At 40.9% G+C, this 27,161-nt stretch overlaps 1 protein-coding gene across 4 annotated transcripts in view; it reads right to left on the reverse strand.

Annotated features, from left to right (window-relative positions):
• cdkal1 (CDK5 regulatory subunit associated protein 1-like 1) overlaps positions 1-27,161 on the reverse strand; it is a 253,646-nt gene that overhangs the window by 160,169 nt on the left and 66,316 nt on the right. For 3 of the 4 annotated variants that reach the window (XR_014894368.1, XM_085291131.1, XM_085291130.1), the window contains exons 5-7: positions 13,635-13,731; positions 10,658-10,706; positions 5,289-5,409 (exon numbers count right to left, since the gene is read on the reverse strand). Coding sequence is in view for 3 of the 4 variants with exons in the window: in XM_085291131.1 (XP_085147257.1) it covers positions 5,289-5,409; positions 10,658-10,706; positions 13,635-13,731 (267 nt within the window). In the remaining variant the exon portion in view is untranslated. Of the gene's footprint in view, positions 1-5,288; positions 5,410-10,657; positions 10,707-13,634; positions 13,732-15,748; positions 15,988-27,161 lie in introns of those variants that run through there. The other variant, XM_085291132.1, reaches the window with a different exon arrangement.

Consider the following 27,161-nt stretch of genomic DNA (forward strand, 5'->3'; position numbering starts at 1 on the left):
GATGATGGAGTTCTACACCGCAATCATCGAGTCCATCCTCACCTCCTCCATCACCGTGTGGTACGCTGGAGCCACTATCAGGGACAAACAGAGACTGCAGCGTGTTGTGCGCTCTGCTGAGAAGGTGATTGGCTGCAGACTCCCATCTTTGCAGGACCTGTACACCTCCAGGACACTGCGGCGTGCAGCTCGGATCTCAGCTGACCCTTCTCACCCTGGACACAGTCTGTTTGACCTGCTCCCCTCAGGCAGGAGGCTCCGGTCCATTCGCACCAGAACCTCTCGCCATAAGAACAGTTTCTTCCCCTCTGCTGTTGGACACATGAACAATAACCATATGACTGTTCCCGCCACTAACACCCTACGCTGTGTCACTGCATCATTCTATGTTTGGCACTGATGACCACCTGCACTCATGTATATATCTTTCAACGTAGCACTCTTAATTCTTATTCTCATGTATATATCTCATGTATATCTCATGCACATATCTTTCCACGTAGCACTTTTAATTCTTATCCCTACTTTTATTTTTTTCCATGTCTATTTAAGTGCTATTTATGACACTATGTTTGCACTGAAGCACCGCAGCAATTTCCTAATGTTGTAAACCTGCTCAACATTTGGCAATAAACCCCATTCTGATTCTGATTCTGATTCTGATAAAATTATCATGTGCAAAATAATTTATTTATTTCTTCTTCTTTTGGGAGGGGGTGTGTTTGTTTGCTTGTTAAATTGAAAATATGAACTACTTGACCTTTCACTCTGTGATCATCTAAAGTTCTAAAGCTCAGAGTCGTCTAATTGTTGGGGTTTTCGCTGTATTGTTGTAGTGTCTTTGCCCTAAGCACTTTGAGATAACTGTAATCTGGCGCTTTGATTTACTACATGTTGGATACCATTCTAAAATTCAAAATAGCACTAGTAAAATTCTAAGAAAAAATATCTTAGACATGGCAAAAAAAAAAAAAAAAAGCATGGAGATATCAACCGGGTTTAAGACACGTTCAGTTTTTAAACCCTAAATTTATACGAGATTTGCAACTTTTCAAAGATCTGTGGAAGCCCTCCACCCTGAAGCATGACACCTACTTGACATTTGGCAAGAATAGAAGAGAGCGCCCTCAAATCAATGCATCCCACGAGTTCATATAAAAAGGCAAATTGGCAACAAACTCGAGACATTAAAAGCTACACGAATGAAGACACACACACATAAATGGTTTTGAGTGTTCTCTTCGGTTATTTTTAAAAAAAAGTGAATGTGAGCGCCTGTGTCCCACACAAGGATTTCTCTGTTTTAACAGCTGACAAATGTCACCAGTGATGTCACCAAGACCTCAGAGGAATAATTACGACTGATCATCCAAAACTAGAAAACATAAAAGGACACATTTTGTCTTCTTTCCATTACATCCCCAAACACACACACACACACACACACACACACACACACACACACACACACACTTTAACCTTAAGAGGACCATGTCAAATTACTGACAGCAGTGGCTGACCAGCTCATACAAAAGCGCATATTAAGCATGGATTTTCAGTAACATAAGTGTTATCTGGAAGAGATTTGGTCGATTCACCCAATCAAATATTTGAATAATCCACTATTCTACTGAAGCCGTTTTGGTTAAAAACAAGAGGATTTATTTGTTGCCAGCCCAACCCTTTGAAAAACAACAGCGAGATCATCTGGATCAGACACAGACCTCCTGCTGGCAGGAGGCTTCAAGAGACTGACATCTGCACACCCATACTGCAACACAAAGCCACAAACACAATTCATATACAGTGGTGTGAAAAGTCTTTGCCCCCCTTTCTATTTTTTCATGTGTTTGTCACGCTTACAGTAAATGTTTCAGATCATCAAAAAAATTTAAATATTAGACGAAGATAACAGAAGTAAATACAAGATGCAGTTTCTAAATGAAGGTGTTTATTATTAAGGGGGGGAAAAGTTTGTGAAAAAGCAACTGCCCCCTAAACCTAATAAAAGGCTGGGCCAACCTTAGCAGCAGCAACGGCAATCAAGCTTTTGCAATAACTGCCAGTGAGTCTTTTATGGTGCTGTGGAGGAATATTTGCACACTTATCTTTGCAGAATTGTTGTAAATCAGCCACATTACAGGGTTGTAAAGCATGAACTGCCTTTTTAAAGTCATACCTCATACCATATGTCAATCAGATTCAGGTCAGGACTTTGACTAGGCCACTGCAAAGTCTTGATTTTGATTTTCTTAAGCCGTTCAGAGGCGGACTTGCTGGTGGGTTTTGGATCACTGTCTTGCTGATCAGAACTGTTGTGCTTCAGCAGTTCTGATCAGCTGGTCACACCTGGGAAACTTCACCACTGTTCCATGTTGTTGCCATTTGTGGATAATGACTCTCACTGTGGTTCGCTCGAGTCCCAAAGCTTTAGAAATTGCTTTATAACCTTTTCCACACTGAAAGATCTCAATTACTTTGTTTCTCATTTGTTCCTGAATTTCTTTGGATCACGGCATGATGTCTGACTTTTGAGGATCTTTAGGTCTACTCAACTTTGTCAGGCAGATCCTATTTAAATGGTAAATGGACCAGTTCTTGCATTACGCTTTTCTACTCTGGGCACTCAAAGCACTTTATATAACTTGTCTCATTCACCAATTCATACATGGCTTTTTTCTATGCTTTTCCTATGCAAGTGCTTTCTATCTAACCTTCACACACATTTGTTCATATTCCAACGATCACTTCTTCACACAGGGCCATGTAGGTTTGAATTTATTCTCCCTTATTATTAAATACCTTCCTTTACAAACTGAATTTTGTGTTTACTTCTGTTATCTTTGTCTAAAATTTAATTTTCTTTGATGATCTGAAACATTTAAGTGTGACAAAAAAAAAACAAACAGGAAATCGGGAAGGGGGCAAACACTTTTTTACACCACTGTATCTCCAGGTTTAAAGACCCGCTTAAGCAAACACAGCAGAAACAGTCAAAAGCGTTAGTGCAAAGGTACACAAAGCAAGAGTTACAGATATTTAAAAAAGAGGCTGAAGTTTTGAAGTGACTAAAGAAGTGACAGAGCCTAAGGTTTATTTACTGAAAATTATATACATATGTTAAAATATAAGAGCAAGGAAAGTGCTGAAAAAAGAAGAAAAATAAACCGTGCAGCTTCAAATATTGTGTCTTTCAGACCAACCAGGAATAAACCAGCTGCACTATGGTGACCAATTTTAAGCAACACTTAGAACATTACAGAAAAGTGCTGTCTCTGATGTGCACACTTGATGGCAGATGTTGCAAAAGACGATTTATTTAATTGAAATCCTGCCATTTGGACATGCTAAATTTGACACCGATCAGAAGTGTCAATTTAGATGAAAAACAGTGGCCGAACCAGTTAAATGTACAGATTTTCTACTTGGATCAGCTCAAATGTGGTCTAAGAAGCTTTACTCTGGAACTGAGCTCTGCAGATTATGAACATCTGAAACACAACCCGCTCTTCAGGAAAGACTCCCACAACTTCTCAGTTAACCTTGGAGTATGCATCCATTATCATCATGTATGTTGTGTAATAATAACATCACTTTGAACACATCTTTGAGGTAAAGGATGATACTCTCTTCGCTCTAGAAGTACAAGCACGCAAGTGAGGGAATACAACAGGCTATATATTTTACTACCACCAACAGCAATGCTAGTGGTTATACACCAAAACTGATGTTACATATAATGACTTCAATGACTGCAGACACTATATAGGGAGACCTTTGCTGACAAAACAAATACAGTTTTAAGCAGCAGCATGATAAGCATGATCTTATCACGTTAAGTGCGAAAATAAGCATAAGAATGCTGCTGCAAGTAGTCCAACAGATTCAAGGAGAAAACTAGTAATTCAAGTAAAATCTTCAACCCCCTCACTGACTGTAATAAATGTAAACACAAGAGGTTCAAAGAAAGAGACGATGCACTGCTGATTATGTGAAGTCTACAACTTCTTAATGGTGCTTAGGAACAGCTTAAGCTTGTTTACTCGACAGCTAGCTAAAAAGCAGGAGGGCCTGAACACATCTGTACAAGAACAAATACTGTGCATTTAAGCCTAGAATGCTATACTCATAAAGAGGATTATTGCTTTGGTACAAGAGTACTTGGTCTGGGAGTCAAGCCATTAATATATAGACCCGGAAGACATGCATTCGGATGATTGATGGATTATCCTCAGTGGAGGTCCAGCACTAGGAATTAGTCTGTCATAACCCTTTTTAACTAGTCTACTGAGAACATAGTGCATGAGTTAGAGGACACATATCTGTAAACAACATAAAATTCACCCATAAAGTCCAGCTGTGCAAGAGGATGTAGGTCTCAGAGTCTGTGTATTTAAGACTTAATTATCAAATGTATATAAATTGACAAAATTTAGATATAATGTAGAAAAACTATTTTTAAATTAACTAGGAGTGACTTAAAAGGCAAGATCCTGCAGATCATCACAGCGATGATGGAGAAAATGCGTTTTTTAAAATTATGCTTTTGTAATAGTACACTGAGAAAAAACTGAGAGGCATGTTAGGCACGCCACTCCCCTGCTGATTCAGCTGCATTGGCGCTCTGTCAAGTTCAGGGTCCAATTTAAGATCATAATCATGACTTATAGGGCCCTGCACAGTGTAGCTCCAACTTAAGTGATCTTCTTCTTTCTTATCACCCCAGCAGGTCCCTGAGATCTTGTGACCAGGGGTTGCTGGTTGTCCCGCATACAAGGTTAAAAACAAAAGGTGACAGAGCGTTTGTATCAGTGGCTCCCAGACTCTGGAACTCACTCCCTTTGAGTTTGAGATCTGTAGACTCAGTCATGTCTTTTAAAAAGCAGTTAAAAACCTGTCTGTTTAAACGCGCTTTTGGTTGATTTTGTTTTGTTTTAGATTTTAATGTCCGTTTTCTGCCTCTGTAAAGCACTTTGTGATTTTATCTTGAAAGGTGCTATATAAATAAAATTTTACTTTACTTTACTCCTATTACATTTCCACTTGATAAATACCAATATATGTTCATGAACATACTCAGATTTCATACACGCATGCACACCTTGTGAAGTGATTTAAAATACCCTTATTAATTAGGCATAGAGATGCGCTGCTCAAGTAGCTGAGCAACCACAAAGAGAGAGCACACCGACATGCACATGCAGCAAACTGGGAAGGCAATAAAACTGTATTCAGTTGTAACATAAACACTTTAGGCTGTGTTTTCTGTTAGTGTCTCCGTGTCCTACCCGGTGTTAATGGAGATGATTTCAATGAGAGGGTTCTTCCTGATCTTGGGGAGGTCCAGTCGAGCTCCTCCAAGTCTTCGGCCTCCATCTTTCTTCTGACCCAACAGACGAACCGAGTGGCCTGAAAAACAACAAAAACAAATCGTCTCACATAATCAAATGATCCTACTAAAACGCTGACTGACTATCACACTACTGTCCATGTGCAGATGGATGCAAACATGTTTAAAAAGGCACACTGAAGTATTTTTGTTGCTGTATTTTAAATGCCAAATCTGAATTGCACTGCTAAAGAGAAAAATAAATACAATATAAGAAACATTTTGCCCGTATTGGTTGTCAGAGCACTTGCTCTCTCGTGAGTATGTCTCTCATCAAACTTACAATGCAAACAATGAGATTATATTTGCATTTCACCCACAAGCAAAATGCCAAACAGAAATCAAACTTCCCATTGTGCAAAATCGACCTCAAATAAATCGCTCTCATCTACTGTGGATAAATTTAGTACGAACAGGACAATGAGCAAAGACATAATAGCAGATCGAAGCACATGCAAACAGGGTTTTTCCTTCTCAGAAATGGACTTTGGGGCCTCTGGCTCTCATTAACACTGTTTTGGGGTTGGGAGGGGTCCTCAGCGTGTGCCCATGCACACTATAAAAGTTGGTATCCAACAAAAAGTACAACCAAAAAGAACAGACCCATCCTATGCCTAACAACCTCACACAGACTAGGGGTTAACAAACACAATGGAAACACAGTAGGAAGAGGGTAATAAGGCCCAGCTGAATACAATTAATTACAAAGGCAGGAAAAGTAAAAAAGGAGGGAACAAAGACGCAGAAAGCCACACTGTTTGTCAACATTCAAAAGAAAAAAAGAGGTAAACTAATAGACTGACCAAGAATAAAGTCACATAAAAAAATTGAAAAAACCAAAAACTGATAATATTAGAAATGAAAAAGGGGATTCCTCTACTTTACTCACAGTGAGAACTAACAGAAATTATTTATATTTGGCTATCATAGTGTCAACCAAGGCAAATGAAAATCCACAGCTGAGCCTAACAGCTAGTGACATCTAGCCTTTGGTGTGTGGAAATGGGACGCAGTACTCTCTCTTCTCTAACTGTTTAATAGGCTGCTAGCTAGCTGTGTGTGAGATGGAGGCGCTGAGGGATGGAATTGTCTTCCTGTTTTCATCCGCAATACAAGGGTCTCTTGGGAGGGTGGGTTCAGAGCAGGAAGCATGGTTATCAATTGGTAGATAAAAATGACAATCTGCCCCAGAGGAGGACAAAGAGCCAATCGCTGATGCATGACTGGTCTTAATATCCCAGTACAAGCAAGGAAATACAAAAATGTCCCTTGTGGAAAACAGCTGGGATTTGGACCACATTTGGCCCCACATTTTTTTTTCCTCCCCTGGATCTGTGCATCCACCCTCAGTCATGAAACAAGGATTGAAAACTCATGCATGTGCTAATAATGCCCTGAAACATTTGGAATATGTGAACTGTTAATGGCTACAAAAAGTCACAAGAGTAATTTCGGTGCAGGTTTGTGGTAAAATCTGTTTTTAGAATTCCCTCTTTTTCTACTTTCATATTGAACATTTATTTCTGCGCGGTGGGAAAATATACTTACTAAACATAATTGCAAACACAGACTTGTCAGGAAAAAGCAATTACCAGTATGGTGCTGGATTTCCAGATGTTTTTTTCCCCCAAATAATGAGCTTGTCCATTCTAATAAAACTGGAAATTGTCATTCCCCACATACTCCTTTGCTCTCTAATACTGCACAGGACCCCTGTCACTGTGACTACCGCAGAAGACTCTAGAAATAATCTCACTGCCAGCATGGAGTCACTCCAGGAACGTACCCAAAGCCAAATTCAATTTCAGGGCCTAGGGGACCATGAATGGGAAGCAAGAGATAAAATAGCTAATATGACTTGCTGAAGAAAACCAAAGAACGCTTCACTATTTGTCATCTCAATTACAGAGTTTACAGAGGCCAACTGCTGTGATGGGCAACCCTGCATAGTCATAGACACACACACTCCCGTCTACTAATACCACATTTTCTTGTGACTGACTGCCCTCCTCTTTTTCCTTCTCAACTTTCCTCAATCTGTTCTTTTCTTTCCTTTAAATCTAAACTGCTAGAAATGTCCTATCCACTCATAACGTCCCACTAAAACACACCAGAAAAGAGAAGGAAGGAAAGGGAATGATAGATGGATGTGAAGCTAAGATTTGTAGATGCTTGGATGATGATGAAAGATGTGTAGGATAGCCAGATGGATGGTTTGGAGGGAGAGGTAGAACGCTAAAAGGATGACCTGTTGACCTGTGTCTGATGTCTTATAAGCAGAGGTTCTAGGTTGATTGTAAAGTAGCAGGCAGGAATGGGGGAGAGCTGATGGGAATGTATTGAAAAGAGGGGACAGAGGTGGCAGATGAGAAGGACGGGAGGGTTTCCTGTTTTTCCATTTATCCTTTCAACCTAACTCTTTATTAAATATGTAAGACCGTCTTTGAAAAAGCTGTTTATGTCCTGACCAAATCTCACACCAACCAGTTTTGATGGGAAATTTTCTCACACACGCATCAAATGCATGAGCGCTACAACGCCAACAATTCCGAAGAGTGCTTCCCTTAAACGTCATCCAGGTTTTGATGCTTTACAAGGAAGATTTTTTGGTCACATTTAGAGGGGCTCTCTCAGAGCGGATACGATACTCAGAACATCTTCAGATGACTTAAAACATAAGTAAAAGTCCTAGTTTTTCTTTCTTCTTACTTCACTTACTATCATCTGTCTGCATCTGTTCAACCACACTTCTGCTCAGTTTTTTCCCTCTGCATTGATAAACAGGTTATTAATACTGGTGAAATAAGGCTCACAAGGTTATATTCTCTGATTTGTAGCTGCACACATAAATTATCCTAACTATGCTTTTCCTACTCCCTGTCTTTGTGTGGCATTCACACACCAACTATAAACTGTTTCCTTAACGATAAATGAATATCAGGTGAAAAAGTACTATCCAAGGGCATTTCTCAGTGAAAGAATATGAATATTAGGAGTCTTAATAATAAAAAAGTCCCAAGATCAGATTATTAGTATCTTTTTGTGGGTTTTTCCATACATTCTTCTCGATTAAAAATATTTTACTCTTTTACTCATTTGTTCTTGTGGTGTGTATTTGTCTGTTGAGCATTGCCGAGAATCATAAAAGCTGCCCTTGTAAAAATGTGTATCCACGGGTGTCATTAATGTGTCTTTTTTTGTTTTTCCGTAAATGGAACTGCCAGTGGGCTCGGAATACAAGACGGAGTCAAAGCACGGGTTGTTGTTAACAAGAAATTAACTTGTGGCACAACTAAAACAAATTGATCTGGATAATCAAGCTCGTAACCACAGTAACACCACCACCAACAAATAAATAACACTGTATAAGTGAGCATGCACCGACTAAGCCAGGGAGTCAAGCTGAGATAACACGACGGGATAAAAACACGTGCTATCATATACTACAGGTAGTAACTTGAAGTCTTTATTGCACAGATGCACTATGATAAAAAAGCAGCTTTACAACTATGATGTATCCTCATGACATCAAGGATGTTTAATTCATTTAAAGCCTGGAACTAAATGAAAAAGTCACACACGCTAAGAAGCGAGTCCCCAAAAGCATATGAGTACTCTTGTCATGTGGAAAACAGGACCTGCAAGCAATTTTGGCACAGCAAAGACCTGTATCTATTAGCAGTTCATTGAAGTAAGTATTTTAGTAGCCATTACGATAGGCAAATCCCCCAGCTTTAAGGTTTATGCCAAGGCCTCTGAGACGAAATAACAGCTCTCAGTTTATACGAGGTCATAAAGAACAGTAATGATACTGGGGAAATTAGTTTCTATGGAGGGGCTGATGGTGGGAGGAAAAGGGGAGGGAAAGAAACGGGGGGTGAGAGGCGAAAGAGAGGAAGGGAAGAGATCAAAAGATGTAGGAAGGGTGGGAGAAAGAAATGGGGAGAAAAAAAGACAGAATGAGCAAATCACAGAGAAGAAAGGGGGAATAAAAGTCACAGAGTAGATGTGTGACTGTGAGCTTGTGTGTAGGCTCACAGTTTAGGCTTGATGACACATTGTAAAATTAAGCCTTAGTTCAGCTGTCCTTCATTAGAGTGAACCCTGCAGTGCAAAGTAGTCACTCAGACACACACACACACACACACACACACACAGTGTAAACTCAATCTGTTCTTTATTAGAGAACAGCTGGGGGTGTATGACAGCTTGACTAGACTCACTCACACTGTAAACTCTCTCTGACCGTCATTAAACAGCTAAGTGTGGTGGTTCGCTAACAGTTTAAACGGATGACCTATAACTGCCATGTGTGTCTGTCAGTGAGCTGCTCAGACAGAGAGGATCATTTAAGAAGCAGCTCAGACAGTTAGATCGGTTTCAACAAAAGCTGAAGACTTTTGCTTTAAAATACACATTTAAAACAATTATTTAGTCAAATGTTGTTGTTTTTTGTTGTTTTTAGTTTACCATGACAACATAAAAAGCATGCTCTTTCCATTCACTTTGGAAAATACTACATTTTTTAACAACCTTAACACTATTATAGCTAATAATTTTTGATTTTTTTAACAGTGTTAGTATAATATTAAGTCATCAGCATTTGATTATGTGCTCTTCTGATGCAGTGTGATACACTCTGATTCTTACTGGTCAAGTAGACTGTAGTAAGGTAGTAAAAGTGGAGAGACTAAAATAATACACGCGGTGGTTAGCATGAGCAAGAAGGTCCTGAGTTCAATTCCACCATTAGGCCTTTCTGTGTGGAGTTTGCATGTTCTCCCCGTGTTTGCGTGGGTTCTCCCCGGGTCCTCCAGCTTCCTCCCACAGTCCCAAGACATGCACTTAGTGGGGATAGGTTAGTTGGAAAGTCTAAATTGCCCATAGGTATGAATGCGGGAGTGAATGTGAGTGCGAACGGTTATGTGTGTATATGTGTTAGCCCTATGACAGACTGGCGACCTGTCCAGGGTGTACCCCGCCTCTCGCCCTAAGACAGCTGGGATAGGCTCCAGTGCCCCCCGTGACCCTGCCAAAGGATGAGTGGAAGCGAATGGATGGATGGATGGTTGGATAAAATAATACATCCTTGGATCTTATTCCTTCCATGCATAAGTGCAAATTTGTTTTGTGTTGTAGTCGGGATATGGATTTGTGTTAGAGGACCTTCGTTTTGAGTTTAATTGCGGTGGTTAGCATTACGTTAAAGACCACGCAAAGACCGTAAAACAAGAATGCGTGTGTGTGTGCCTTTCTGTGGTAAAATACCTTTAACAGCCTCGTCCACTACTTCCACCACTCGATCAATCTGCTGGACCTGTAACACAAAGAAACAAGAGAAAACTTTATTGATCCTGAAAACCCAAGTCTTCACAGTCAAACAGAACCCTGATATTGACGACCCACAGACACACTGATACTCTGATCCACATTTAAACAAGGTGGATATGCAAATATACACAAAGGCCATATGCAATAAGAGCAGAGACAAACAAGCGCAAAAAGCTACAATCACCAGGCAGGATTAAGGAATATGGATTTCCTAAATGCCACTGAGTGTTTATTGTGCATGTACTGACAAACACGTTCTGTGATAGATCCGACCACATAGGTAACAATAAAGCATTACCCAAGTCCATAGCTGTGTTTTTCTCCTCATTGTCTCACATAGAAAACAAATCCTGCAGTTCTGCTAATGGCTACTATAATGAACCACCGCACTAATAAAGAGAATAAACAAGGCCCCCACAGGCCACAGTTTAATAACAGGCAGACTTTAAGTAGGGTAATCTGGATACTAAAAGAGCCAGAATATTAAACGAGGAGTTCAAACTTTACTTATCTACCAACCGATATTACATGAAGAGGAAAGGAAGCAGAACGAGTGAAAGAAAGAAAGAAACAGAATACTAAAGTAGTGACAGGGGGGGAAAAAACTGGTCATTTTTCTGCTGTTATTTTCCTTTCGCTCTTCCCAGCATCCCTCACACCTCGAATTCTCTTCACTTTCACTCTACACTGGCCCTTGGCACTGGCTCTCAATGCCTTCAGGCCCATCACTTAAAATAAGCCTCCTTTCAAACACACACACTCAGATTCACACTGTGCTTTGCAGGAAGCAGTTACTTGCATGCCACATGCCTGAGTAAAACCTTTTTCAGTGTAATGGTCAAGCAATCTGGGCCCATTCAGAGCAGCAGCAGGCGTCCCTACATAGAGTAAAACTCAGGTGTGCATTTCAGCTATTAATTTAGATCGCACTTTTCAACTTTGGCTGTTTTTAAATCCTCCATTGTACCCATAGAAAGAAAAGGATAAATACTGATATATTCAGCACATTTGTTGCATGTAAAAGGCAGTCACAGGTCTACTGGACGACATACATTTCTGCCTGTGCTTAAGCTTTATTTTAAGGTTTGTCGTTCTATTACCATAACTTAATGACAAGCACTAATGCGACATCCATAGTATTTGGATTAACCTTCGATAAAGTAATTAAAATTGTATATTTTTAAAAAACAGGACCATAAATACTGAGGTGTGACATTTCCTGCTCACAGCTTTGCATGCCCATTCCGATCCTCTGATTAGTTAACCAGCGCTGCGTAGGTGTGCGTAGGTGTGCGATGCATGGCAGTTACAGGATGCGACAAGTCTAGTTAAGAAAAGCGAAACACTGCAGTCTTGCGTGACTGTCTATGAAGCTCACACAATACATTTGCAGTCATTAAACAGCAACCTCAAACAAAACAGCACAACAGCAATAAAACACCACTCAGAAAAGCTGGCAATACGCACACAGGTCACATAAAATGAATCCAACAGGAAGGCCCGCCTATTTATTTTTAACTACACTCCTTATCTGGCCGTTGGTGCAATCACTATACACAAATTCTGAACTTGTATTTGCATCCAATTTGCATAACCCACCAACTGCCACTATCATTACATGTTCCACTGTGGGAATACAGAGGGACTCTGCATTCTCATATATTTATGTCTGGGTTTGTTACACAGTGTGCACTGATCCATGTTTACATGTTCTTTACTCCAACTTCTGACACTAACATATGAAGTTTGGTGAGCGTGTGCAAATCGTAGCATCACTTTTCTTTTCTTAGCTGACAGGAGCTCTCATGGCACTGCCCATCTGCTTCAAGGTTAGACATGTTATGCATTCAGAGACGTTCTTCTGCATACCTTGGGTTTTTTGATTCACCGTTGCCTTCCTACCAGCTGCCACTCATTCTTTTTCTCCTGCTTTTGGATTATTCTCTGTAAACCCCTAGAGACGGTTGTGTGGGAAAATCCCAGTAAATAAGACGTTTCTGAAATATTCAGACTATCTCGACTGGCACTCTCAACCAGGTCACATTCAAGGTCACGTGAAGCACCTTTCAGGTTAAACTTCAGCACTGTGTCTTGACGTCTACATGCCTCAATGCGCTCAATAGTTGCCATGTTACCGGGTAATTAGTTGTCTGCATTAACAAGAAGCTGAACAGGTGTAACTAATGAAGTGGCCACTGTGTATATGTGTTAGGCATAGAAGTGTTAGGATGATTTTGTCCAGGCTGCACTGTGGCAGTGTGCTGAAAAGCAAACAAACAACGAACTGAATCAATTATTCAATGAGGAACACTCATTTAGCTATTAACCAACAACAGGCTTGACATATCCATTAGTTCCTTTCTGTGACAGCAAAGGTGAAACAGAATAATTCATCTGCTCTGTATCTCTTTGTTATGCACTCCAATCACTCACCAGTGGCTGGTAACCAAAGCAGAATAGCTCAGTTTAAACAAGTAACAAGTTAAAATGTATTTATTGTCATATTTGTCTGTTTGCCGCTTGTACTCTCTAAAATATATTAATACTAGTAGCAAAAGTAACTAGAGGCTAGACTGCCCCCATGCCACCTTTAAAGGAAGCAGTCTATGCTGAGGAATCACTGACGTGTCCTTTCCTAGCTCCGTCTCTGTTCACCCATAACACCTCCCCATAGTACAGGAGTTAATGTACCCGATCTTCCTTCTCATGCAGAACATTTGTGACTGGGAAATGTTCTGCCTGAAGAGAATGAGCCCAAGACAGAGCAAGGTTAGCTGCCCCGTGAATGACATCCCGATCAGTCTCGAAAAGCGTGTCCGTCTGTACTCGTCATCGGACACAAAGGAAGATAAAGAGACGCACCTTTAATACAGCCAAGTCAAAATACACAGATGTTCACAGAAAGTGCACGTACCCCAATGATGCTGAGACCTTTGAGGTAGTCCATCCTCGGCTGGGCCTGGGGAACGCATCCTGCTACTACCACCTTTTTCTGCTGTTCCTGGGCTTTTCTGTGCAAAAGCAAAAAGAGAAATAAGCATAGAATAGCAGGTTAACTGTAATATATGACAAACACTACTGTTTTTCTGTTTCACTTTCTGATTTAACCCAGGAAAAAAAACTATGATCAAAAATATACAGTTAATATATCCTCTGGATCCTTTTGAAGATGAACATCTTATTTTAGAACCTCAACGGTTAAAATTAAAATGACTCCTTCATATCATATGTGCTAAAGTCTTCCCCTCCGACCATCTGTGTGCATGTAATTTTTGATCTCCACTAGAAAATTTCTTAGCCTGACATATTCTAATGCAATTTTCAGTGGGAGTAAATACTTTCCGATAGCTTGGGAAATGGATGAATCCAAGCTTATGCTTCATTTGGCAGAATGCATCTGGCCCCCGACCCATTAAAACAGATTTCCACAAGCCTTTGCCAAGCCAATCACCACTGTTTATTTAAAATGAGGCGTGTTTGATATAATGACCACACTGTAGGCTTTTTACATTGTCACCTCAGCCCTACATGGCACATTTCTTTGCTCTGACTGATTGAAGGTCCAGAGGCATTTTGATCTGTAGCTGATGAAAACAGCTTTTGAAATCATTGCTGGAGTAAGATGTTCCCAGCTAATTGCATTCATCTTTGCACGTAAGGCTACTGTGCTCCTAAGTCATTAATGGATAACGGCTTGACAACAGTGCAAACAAGCAAAATCAACTGCATGCAGTGATAAAAACCTGTCTGTATGTTCTAGCATATGAAACAAACCTCCAAATTCTTCTGATACCCAAATCTTAAAGTCAAACTTTATAAATAAATTACAGGAAAAAAATCTATTTAAAGTGTGGATTTAAATAAAAGTAAATTGTGCACATCTATGAAATAAATCTACGTGAAACTTAAAAATTAATTTAAAAAAAACTAATGTTGTGAGTTTATTGTACTTGCAATTTGCCCTGTCATGCAAATTGACTCTGCTACAAGTTATTAGGTGAGAAAATGCTCAGTATATGAAGCTGAGAACATCATTATTTCAGTCGCTAAATGGCTGAGCCCAAAAACATACAGGTCTAGTCTTTGATTGGCCACTGCAGCACCTTTATTCTTTCCATGTTCACACGTTTTGCTATAGATTTGCTGCTGTGCTTGCGATCATTGTCCTGACGTAAGACTGAATTTCAGCCAAGCTTTAGCCTCCAATTTGAATAATTGGAGGCTAAACAGAAGAGTTCACAGTCGACGCCATGACTGCAAAGTGTCCTGGCCCTGTGGCTGCAAAACAAGCCCAAATCCTTATCCCTCCATGACCGTGCTGAACAGTTAGCATGAGGTTGGCTGATACGCTGTGCTTGTTTTTTTACAAACATGGACAAATATCTAAAGTACATCATTCCAGAAATCTTGTGGTTTCTTCAAATGAAACTGCATAAACCTTAGCAATGCTGCCGTGTTCTTTTTAGAAAGAACTGGCTTTATCCTCGTAACTGTACTGAACTTTCACATTTATCATGCTAACTGCAGCCTGTAGCTTCTGAGATGTAGCTCTTGGGTTTTTCATCATTACATGATCTGAACTTGAAGGGAATATGTAAAAATTTTCCAATCATCAGCCCAACAATCGCCAATGGGCGACTGTTAACGCACCTTAAACGCGGTCATCACGATTAAAATTTTTAACACTCTCAACTAGGGCTGCCACGATTAGTCGACTAGTCACGATTACGTCGACTATCAAAATCGTCGACGCCTAATTTAATAGTCGACACATCGTTTAAATGCCGTAAAATCCTGAAAGGTGCAGGAATAACAGTAAGATTTAAGAGTGTAATAACGGACTGAAACAGAAGATGGCGGAAATGCACCTACAAGGATACCGTTAAACGGCAAAGATGAAGAAGAAGAAGAAGAAGAAGCAGTCTCCGTTATCATGGCTACTCGGCAACGGAACTCGAAAGTCTGGGAGCATTTTGACCAAACAAAAGAAAAGAAGGTCCAATGCAAAATCTGCAAAATGGAACTTGCCTTCCATGGCAGTACAACGGCGATGCACGAGCATCTAAAAAGGAAGCACGTCGTGGCATCCGACGACGAAGTGGTACAGTCGTCTCGGTAAGCTAATTGGCTAGTTAGCTGCTAACATTATTGTAAACAGCAAGCTGCTAATTATTTGTGCTGTCAGTGTTAATCTCGTTAGTATGATGTTAACGCCATAACCGCATTAACGCGGCAAATCCCCGTTAGTCAGTGCCATGCAGCCCTCGCACCGCGTTTTCGCGCTAACGGGGATTTGCCGCGTTAACATCGTATTGACGAGATTAACGCTGAGAGCACTATTTATTATTGCTTATATTAATAGCTGTTAACATTACAGGACTGCTAAAAAAATACGTTCGTCTTCAATGGACGACTTTGTCACCAAGCCAACAACATGTACACCTCGGCAAGCAGATGTCCTGACTGAATCAATCTTGAACATGTTGGTGACGGACATGAGACCCCTGTCTATGGTTGATGATCAAGGTTTCAAAGAGATGATCAAGCAGTTCAACCCACATTACCATGATAACTACCTACCAGGCCGATCCCACTTCACCAAATTGATGGAAAAGAAATATGCTACCTTTGAGAAGGTTGGTTTCTCTTTCTCTCCACTCTCTCACACCACAAAACAAAATAGCAATTTGTATTAGAATGTAATACATTTCATGATGAAATAATATAGAGCTTGCTGACTGAGGAACCAATAAATTAATCTTGGTTAAAGCATGTAATGGAAAGTTGTTGTTGTTTTTTTTTTTTTACTGATATGTTGAATGTTTATTGTTTAACATACGTAAGTGTATTTGATGTAACTGAATTATTCAATTGGTAAATTCAAATCTTAATGCATAAACTGACAAGCATTATTAATAATGAAAAAATATACTGTAATATATTTCCCTAATGCTTACTATTGTTCCAAATCATCTCATATCTTTAGGTAAAGCAGACCCTTGGTGGTGTCAAAGGTTTCTTCACCCTGACTGCTGATGTCTGGACCAGTCGTGCAACAGAGGCCTACCTTGGTGTGTCTTGCCATTTCCTGAGTGAAGATTGGAAGATGAAGAGCTTCATCCTTGATACCATGCCTCTTGAGGAGAGGCATACTGGTGCCAATATAATGACATGGATGGAAGAGGTGCTAACAAAGTTTGACATCTTGCCTGCCAAAATAAAAGCAGTAGTACATGACAGTGGTTCCAATATGGTGGCAGCAATGCGACTTCTTGAAGAAAAACATGGATGGGCCTCTATCCGCTGTGCTGGACACACACTCCAGCTCATAGTCAATACTGCTCTCAAAGAAACCACCATCAGCAGAGCACTAGGTGCTGCTAGGCAGCTAGTGGAGCACTTTAAGAGAAGCGAGCTGGCTAGTACAAGACTAAAAATGAAACAGGAGCAAATGAATGTGAAGAAAAATACACTGATCCAAGATGTCAGTACAAGATGGAATAGTACATTCCACATGATAGAAAGACTCCTCGAACAGCGCTGGCCTCTCACTGCCACTCTTTCAGATCCCGAGGTAACGCCAAGGGGGAAACACTACTTCGACTTGAAGCCAGAGCAGTGGGTGCTGCTTGAAGAACTGAAGCAAGGTTTGGCACCTTTTGAGACTGCTACTGTTTACCTTAGTGGACAGAAGTACACAACGGTTTCAGGTCTTCCACAGGTGGTCAAAGGGCTGACACGGGCTGTACACCAAAGCCAACTGGAGACGGGCTCAGGAAAATCTTTCATTGCCAGTGCAGAAAAAGGCATAACACAGAGATGGGGGAGTATATGTACTTTCTCAGCAGACAAAGAAAACTCTGTTATTCTCGCAGCTGCCTTGGACCCCAGATACAGAAAGTTGACGTTTTTGGCTCCTGAAGATGTCATCAGAGTGCAAGGGACTGTTGAAGTGCTTGCTGTCAAAGAAGCAAATGCTGGGACACATGAGCATGCAAAAGTGCAGACAGCCAATGGTTCAGGTAGAACTGAAAAGACTGCTCTGGACAACCTCCTTGAGTCTGACACAGACAGTCAGGGTGACAATGAGGAAGAAGCATCTAAGGAGGACCAAGATGTCCAAGTTGTGAGAAGTGAAGTTCAGCTGTACTTTAAAGAAGCCACAGTTTCTAAAAAGGATGATCCTCTTAAATGGTGGAGCGAAAATGAGGGACGTTTCCCCACACTATCAAAGCTAGCTAAATCTTTTCTGTGCATTCCTGCAACCTCCACCCCATCGGAGCGGATCTTCTCCACAGCAGGGAACATCTGCTCTCAAAAGAGAGCAAGCCTTTCTGCAGAACATGTAGAAAAGCTAACTTTCCTGGCTATGAACAATAATCTCGTGTAGATTGCTATACTGACTATATAGTCCCAAAGTTCAATATAGTTGTGAGGACTGAGCACAAAATGCTATTTTGTTATATTTGTTTTCGGGTGGCTTCAAACTTGAAATTTCATTAAAAGTTTAATAAACTATCATCTTGTCTTTATTTTTAGTTTCACATACCTTAAACACTTAAAGCTGTAAGCTAATGATAGTTGTATAAGAGCAGATGCATGCTGCTGCAATAATCTGTACGTTTTACGTCCAATGGATGCATAATCTGATTAGTCGACTAATCGCAAGAATAATCGGTGACTAGTCGACTATCAAAATAATCATTTGTGGCAGCCCTACTCTCAACCCATCTGGAGCGCAGAATGAACAAAATTTTGACAAACTGCCATTTCAGGGATTTTGACTCAATCTGCGCTCCACACGGGTTAATTGTTAATCGCGTTAGTCGTGATGACGGCGTGTAAATACTGACAGCACTAAAAAAATATAAAGTCGCCAATTTGGGATTTCTTTGGCTTTAAACCGGATGAAACAGGTAAACCTATGGATGTAACCAAAGTGGTGTGCCGCCTGTGCAGACGTAGAATGCGAGCAAAGTACAGAAAAACACGACTAACTTGCATGAGCATGCATGTGTCCACCATCCGGCTGAGTATGCTAGACTATCACCAGCTTCTGCAGCTCCATCAACAAGTATTTGAGCGCACTCTGAGGACGCAGATGTAAGAGAGTGCTGTTAAAACAGTGCTATTAATTTTTTTTCTGTTGACTGCTGCAATTAGCTCCATCATTATTAGCAAACTTACTCATGGGCAAATAAATAAATAAATCGCCCTTGTAAAAACTATCGATGATAGTCGATATATTCGTCCAATCGCCCAACCCTAGTATGAAGCACATATAGCAAAGCATGCATTACACCTGAGGTGGAAACAAACTAGTAAACAAAGGCACCATTTTTCCTTTTCACATTAACTAAGGTACATTATGTGAACATATGTGTTTTTTATACTACTTAAATTGGTAATGCAGAAAATCCAATATTGACAAAACAAAGCAATGTCAAACATTTCATGTTGCATGTCAAATATTTACAATATTGATTAATAACTGGTAAAACACTTAACAAGGCTTTAGAAATCCACACTGATAAGACAATCTGAATTAAAAAGCAGCGAGGTAGTGAATTCGTGAAACAAACCAGAAGGAAATTGTGTGTGTGTATTTGTGAGTGTGCATGTGGATTTATGCAAGTCTTTATGTCACATCCAGTTAGTGACAGTGAGATTTAAGGCATTCAGTCTGTCTGACAAAAGCTTTTGGAAGAGCTGCCCAGACTCTGCAATGAATCTTTAATAATGAAGCCTCCTGACAGCTGGAGTGAAAGAGGGAGGTAGAGAGGGAGGGACGGAAGGGGGGGCAGGGGGGATGCTTGTAAGTGAGGTAGGAATCATAGGAGTAGGCAGCAAGGAGCAGCAATGAAACTGGATGCAGAACTGTCAGCTGTGTTTTAATTTAGACTGTTTGATTCTTCAGGAAAACAAAGAAAGTGATGAAGGTGGGGAGGGTGGGGGTGGGAGAGCATGGTGTGATGGGAGAAAGATCTGTGAAGGTAGACATTGCAATTCAAAGCCAGTTTAATCTGTCTCGTGTATGAGAAATGAGGGGACTGATAAAAGCTAAAGTTTGTATGAGAGAAGAGATGGAGGAGAAAAAAAGAGATGAAAGCAAAGATTAAGGACTTTTGTCATTATTTGATTATAAGAAGCTGCTGGCATTAGGCGGTGTAGTTTCAGAACCAGAATCTGTTTAACTGGAAAAACAGGTACACAGTGCACATACAAGGGAATTTGAGTCCAGTATATTTAGTGTTATATAATGCTTGTATATAAATTCTAGGAAAAGGTAAAGAAAGAGAGTTTTCTGACACCAGAAAAAAAAAAATGGTGGGCAGACAAACTTTCATGACTAGGTTAAGTGAGTCAGAAAAGCCCGGACAAAAGAGTCGGTATCTGTTTAGAGTAGCTTGTTCTTCCCACACTGGCAACGCCGCACATACAGACACACTCACAGTAGGGGTGCGTCTGCATAATTCACACCGTCTCCTGCCAAAATGCGCCAAACGTTCCTTTAATGCTCTGCTCGCTCTCTGCACACAGACTCGGAGCCATAGCTGACACAGCGAGTAAGCAGACAGCGCCTGAGTCGCCGCCTCAGTGCCCCAGGGGGAACGGGCCAATCACGCCGCACGCAGTTCCTGGGTGGGATGGGACGGAATGGGATTATGCGATGCGGTTGCCGTGGTGATACTTTTGAGCCCAACCAAGCGCTCGTTGCCAGTGACCCGGACTAGAGCAGATGTCCCCCAAGATCAGACGACGAGGTGTGTGTGTGTGTGTGTGTCTACACACACGTTTCTCTTTGACTTCTTTGGCACCTCGCCCTAAATCTCTACGGCCCTCTGTCAACTCTTTGTCACCACTCTCCATTGCCTGAGGACCACACGCACAGACACACACACACACACACACTGAACACCCACATGCTTCAGCGATACAATGCATACACATGGTCCTGGCTGGCAATGCCATCAGTGCACAATATTCTATGCATACATGTATGACCTCTGTGATATGTGTTGCACAGAGTGCTGTGCTGTACATACAGGTTTTTAACAGCTCAGTAGACACAGTGAATCAGTCAAATTAAACCAGACTAAATGTCCAAGTGACTTGATCAGGTTGACTTGGGAGATGTCTCTGCTATGAATATGACATTAAAATAACTTAAGGCACTGGATGGACCGCAGTGCATGACCTATATAAAGGCCTCTTCAACTTTGTCACAACAAAACCTGAAGTGAAAGAGAGGCCCTTCCTTAGTGGATTACAGCAGCCGCTGAGATGTAGTGACATCATATAAACGGAGGTAATATGCTGAAGTCTCCTTAATTCTTACTCATTTGAAAATGGTTATGTTAACAAGAAAAATGGCAAAGATAAGATGAGATGACCTTTATTAGTCCCACAGGTGGAAAATTGGTTTCCCACCTGTGGGACTAAGATCGAAACAAAAGGTATCGATCTTTATCCTTTTTACGAAATGCTTTTTAACATAGCATATGTAGCGTCACTTTAGTAGTATTTATTTATTGTCATTGTCAAGAACAATGAAATTGCATTTGGGGCTTCCATACAACCCAAAAAAAGAAGATTTTTTTTTTAGTAGTATTTATTTATTGTCATTGTCAAGAACAATGAACACTTTGGGCTTATATGAAGTTTTGTGTTGACCTGAACAGAAGACCACTATCCTACACACTGCTATGGTCAACAAGATAGCCACCACCTCCCACAGAAACATTTAATGTGTATTTCCATTGTCTAGATCAAACCAGAACAATTATCAGAGGCACTAAAACCTAGACGCCAATCTAGTGAGGTTTCTTAGTCAGAGCAAGAATGAAAGCCAGGAGTCTGTGCATTAGGCAGAAATTATCACAAAGTTCTGTGACTCAGACTTAAAAATCAAACTTTCTTCTCCTTGTGTGGTTCTGCAACAGTTCCAGTGTGTCTGCCATTGTTGGTTTGCTCCTTCCTATGAGCACATTGTGCATCTGCAAGGCCCACTCGATCTCATTCAGTCTTGCCAAATGGCAGCACTTTAATTTTAATTTTATTTTAACCTTAGGATGTTTCAAGAAAACGTAGCATGGGCAATATGACCCCAAGGAAAGAACATAATACCATATATTTGAATATATCTGGTCACATCAGACCAGATATATTAAGATGAGTTTGCCACATCTTCTCTACACAACTTTGATTTCCATGGTATCATCACAGTCACACATGTGCAAGTGCAAAGAACTGTAGCATCCCACTAGAAGTGGTCTAGAGGTGCACAAGGAGCTGATGCTGACGGAAAAACCTTCCATCCATCCATCTTCTTCTGCTTTATCCGGGGCCGGGTCACGGGGGCAGCAGCCTAAGCAAAGAAGCCAAGACCTCCCTCTCCCCAGCCACCTCCTCCAGCTTATCCTCTAGCCGAGAGATATAATCTCTGCAGCGTGTCCTGGGTCTGCCCCGGGGCCTCCTCCCGGTGGGACATGCCCGGAACACCTCACCCAGGAGGCGCCCAGGAGGCATCCTTGTCAGATGTCCGAACCACCTCAGCTGGCTCCTTTCGATGTGGAGGAAAAACCATCTATACATAAACACATCCACTATAGTTTGTGGTTTTGTATTATACTTCTTTCTTTCTAGCCTGCCTACAGTTGTTGGTGCTGCCGTAGTGTAGAGGTTGCACGGATAAGTACATGGAGTCGCAACAAACTGGACACCAGCACAGAGTGCTGGTAGGGCTCTTCGATATAACGATATATATCGGATGACGATATAAAAACAGATTTCGTTTCATTTTATGCTATTGTTTGTTTCGTGGTGTCGCAAAATAAACTGTTTACAGCAATATTTTTTCACTGTTTGATGGTAACTGTAGGATTTCTTATACTTCTATCCTTCTCTTATATTTAATATAACCACACTACGGACGGACAAGCGACTGTTTTTACATGTTGTCATTAGCAACAACGGCGGTAAAAGCATTGCGTGTCTCCACCGTCCGCTTGTTTATTTTCCACATAAACCTTTCACAATTAAGCTGAAGACCCTATTGAGATTTTTCAAAATCTGAATCACATGAAATAGCATGTAGAGTGTTTACAGACGAGAAGCTAAAAAGAGCCGTCAGGTGCTAAAACATAAACCTTAGAACAGGCTTTTCCCCGCAGCACACCGTGTAATAAATACTCACCAAGAAAGTTGCGGCTGTTTCAACTTATTTAACACTCGACTCCAGTTACACGACGTCCAGCTGAAAACACTTCACGCAAGTCAAGTTGCCCGAGATTCACAGAATTTACAGGAGATGTAAAAATTTTGAGATATATATCATTGCCGGGACGATAAATGTGTTATATCGGGATATGAGATTTTAGTCATATCGCACAGCCCTAAGTGCTGGTGTCCAGTTTGCGCACACCCTCCGATTTTGAAGGACAGATACAAACAGACCCCTGGCATACTTGCAAACATGGTGAGTATAACGCTGGTGTAACTGTGTCCTCTCAATGACTCTCCCTGCTGCTCAACATCCTCAGCCCTACATAGTGGGGGAGAGGATGAGCTCATCACACACACACACACACACACACACACACACACACACACACACACAGAGCCAGCCATATGCTCCTTTACAAGCATGTTGCTTAAAGGATGAGGTCATACTGGTAAGAGTGGTGAGGAGTTTTGTGTATGTGAGATGTACACATTGGCGGTTTAGCGTGATTTGAATTCGATGCATTTCGGGGGAAGCAAAGTCCAAAACATAAACTTACCAACATGTCAGGTGTGTCCCTTCTTCCCTTTCCTATATCTGGCTTGTCTTTGCCCCTGTCTCCCTCATCCTCTCATCTCCACTCCGACAGTTGTTTCTGGCTGATTTGACAGCGAGCCAGCCACTCGGCACACTCCTGACCTCTCTGCATTAGCATAAGCAGCAAGGGGCAAGGTTAAGTACCCATCAAGCCTCAGTAATTAAGATGTGAACCGGTGTGTGTGCGAATGTGAGGCCAAATGTATCTAATCTTCCACTTCATTTATGTGTCACTTCCACAAACTTCTACACACAGAATAATTCAGTCTCACGGATGGTCACTGTCCTAATTTCAATTCCAGGATGGATATCGAAGCCTAAAACTTTACCTTACATACGTTTGAGCTGCTTCAATATATGTTTTATTCATCGTTCCATATTTATGTCCCCACGTGTTTCATCCAAGCAGCAGCAGGATATGGATCTGTGCTGACTGACAGCACAGGCTGTTACTCTGATGAAGAATGTAGCCTTCCCTGAGTGAATAAGTACATCTGCAAAGTTTACCCAAAACAACTGTCAAAACACAAACAATATAAATAAAACAGCAGCTAACTCTGGGCCTAAGGGATCTGACTGCAGACAAACTAAAATAAAGGAAAGCCATTAATGTAGTGGAACAGGATCCTGTAGGAGATGTTGCTGAGAGAGAGAGCGAAGAGGGAGGAAAAGCAAAGAAGGATTCAGCGAAACTGTGAAAAGAACATCTTTATAAGAAGGAGAGAGAAAAGACAGCACAGGGGTGAAGCTAGAGGAGATCAAACGCGGGGAAACCTGAGAGCAAAGTCCCACAGAGCCCACCCGAAGTTAACTGCCAAATGTAAGGTTGACCTTTTAAAGACCGACGAGTGTCCATGAGCGATCTATTCCAGCTCAGACACTCCATACAGTGCCGCAATACTCTGTTACTGCGCCTGAATGATAAGCCTGATGTCTTTAACTGCATTTACACCAACTTTAGATTACACAGGCTCTCTTTATCAATCTCTGGTATTATTATTGTAATATAGGATAATGACGACTGCTTTCCAAATGAATCAGTGTTTTGGATATAATCAGAGCAAATCCAACCCAGCGGAATGGCAAACTGCATGATTTGTCTTTAATCTGGTCAATACGCAAACATGGACATTACTCTGTGCTGTTATTTAGAAATTTCTCATCAGTGTTAATGTACCAGAATTAACTTCACTGTTAAGTTCACTGTTACTTGCCGTCCAACAAAACCATCCATCTATCAGCTACACTCACTTATCTTCAAAGCAGCCACGGCCTGTACAAGCTGACACTCGGTTAGAGGCGAGGTACACTGAAGTGTGTTTGTGCTAAATGGCGAGGGGTTGTGGGATCAGTCACGAGCGTATCTGAAACTGGCTTTGAGTAAAAGGAAGGAAAAAGGGCACATCTATTAGCACAACTTCATCAAAAACTAAAAAGACAGGCAGGAAGAAACTCAAAAGGAAATGAAAGAGAGAAATGTAAAGGTCAGGGGCTGCTATAGTTCCTTGGGACCTCTCCCTTTCTTTCAAACACTCAGAGATAGAAATTCTTCAGCAGTGCTATGTTGTTTTTAAATTGGCTAGACAGAGGCAAGCAAAAGCAAAACTAAATGAGAAATTAAAAAAACAAATAGACAACAAGACCAGCAGCAGAGAAGGGACGTGTGGATTAATCAATAAAACATAACTACAAGAAAGCAGATCTCATAAACACGCGTTGTGGAATATGATGGTAAATGCAATATAAAATTGGGCAACCTAAACATTGAAGACAAGCTATGAAAGCCTAGAGTCACCGCAATGGTGGCCAGGCCCAGTCCACCTGCAAACATAACCACGTATACAAGGAGAAAAAACTCATAATAATAATAATAATAAAGTCAACAGCATGGCTCATTTTCAGTTTTGTACATTTATTACTAATGCGCTTAATAAAAGCATTCACATTTGAGCTGTGTTTTACAGGATACAGGCCAATCAAGATCTGTTGACCAATCGATGCACATCTATAACACAGCAAGTTTATGGCCAGCTCACATGGCCTTTGAGTATATCAGAGATCGGGCTGCAGACCAATTGTCAACATGGGGCTAGTAAAAGCAAGGCAGACAAAATGCAAGGCTTACAGATTACAGCCTTTAAAAAAAAGAAAATACCTGCTACGCCGGCCCAACGCTGTGAAAGACGACATCTGTCGTGTAAAAACTGCTGAATGTGTGATAAATATTCCATTACTATAAATGAGTTGTATTCACCACTTGAGTGGTTCGTAATAGAGAAAATGCTAGTTAAAAAAAACAACAACACAACAGCGCACAAACATTTAGACACGCAGACTCCAGGGAATAACTTTAGCTAAGCTGAACCTGAATCCTGGGAAGAGTCCCAGGAGTCCCATTTCTAATGCAAAGTCCTGCAATCTATATGTGAGACGCTTATGGAACAACGACACGCTGCCAGCCCAGCAGCCTCAAGCTGCGCTGAAGAGGCCGAAAGGGGAAAGAGCTCATGAAAGCAGAGGGTTTGTATTCTTTAAAAACCAGGAAGGATCTCACGAAACAATCACACGCTTAGAACAAACATCAACTGGAAAATGCATCGCACTGAGCTCCTGTTTGGGAACGGCAGCAGTTATACGATAGTGTGGCAGCTTTAGTGTCCGACTGAACAGGTCATTTCAGTGGGGAATAAAGATATTTACCATGGTGAGCCGCAGCCACTGAAAATATGGGAATGTTAGAAGCAGGGAAACAAGCGTTTGACTTCCTCCATTTGTGCAGGCATGAGCGACTATGCAGCGTCTCTGTGTGTTTGTGTTTCTGTGCAATTATTTTGATCCGAAAGAGGAGACGAGCGAAGAATATTTGCTGGGATGACACAGGTGAAAGGACTTTCTGGTTGAATGGATCCCTACAAAATTAGTCCAAGCATAAACAATCATGATTGGTTTCAAGGTCATAAATTATTACAAGCAAGGGTTTGGAAAAGTGGAATGGCACATGCTCAGTGACCTGGAATGCATCAGTCTTTGCAAACCAACACATTTTTTTTAGTTTTACAAAAGACAAAGACAGAATAATTACACCCTTCTAATAAGTAAGGATTGCATAGCAGTATTGAAATTGTCTATTGTATTTACACATAAAATAGTAAGGGTTGTTTTGAAATGCATGACAGACTGATGCAAACAGTCAAACTATTCAAACCTTCTGTTCTTGCAGGTTAGGTTTCTTGTGGTTAGGGATTGCTCTGTGGTTCTAGACCAGTTGACTCTGACGCAGCATGCATACAAATAATCATTTCCTAGATTATAACACTACAGAAACGCACTGGGACTGTAGTCTGTCTTACTTTCCACCTTGCTGTTCTACAACTTCTGGCACAGAGAGAGGGTTGCTGCCACCTGCAGTAAAGTCTGGCTACATAACATGTAAGACTCCACAGTTAACTTTTGTTTTACATTATTTATATTATGAATATTTACCATATCATCCAACAAGTACTTCTGGCAAAAGCAGCAACACTAAATATTCAGTGCATCTAGTTCTGTCTATAATTACAGAATAACAGGAAAACAGTAAATGATGAGATTAAGATGAAGACAAATAATGGGCACTAGGGA

The sequence above is a fragment of the Mchenga conophoros genome, linkage group LG11, assembly GCF_057382185.1.
Source record: "Mchenga conophoros isolate Kocher_MC1m ecotype Shallow Benthic linkage group LG11, M_conophoros_male_GT1.1, whole genome shotgun sequence".
NCBI lineage: Eukaryota > Metazoa > Chordata > Actinopteri > Cichliformes > Cichlidae > Mchenga > Mchenga conophoros.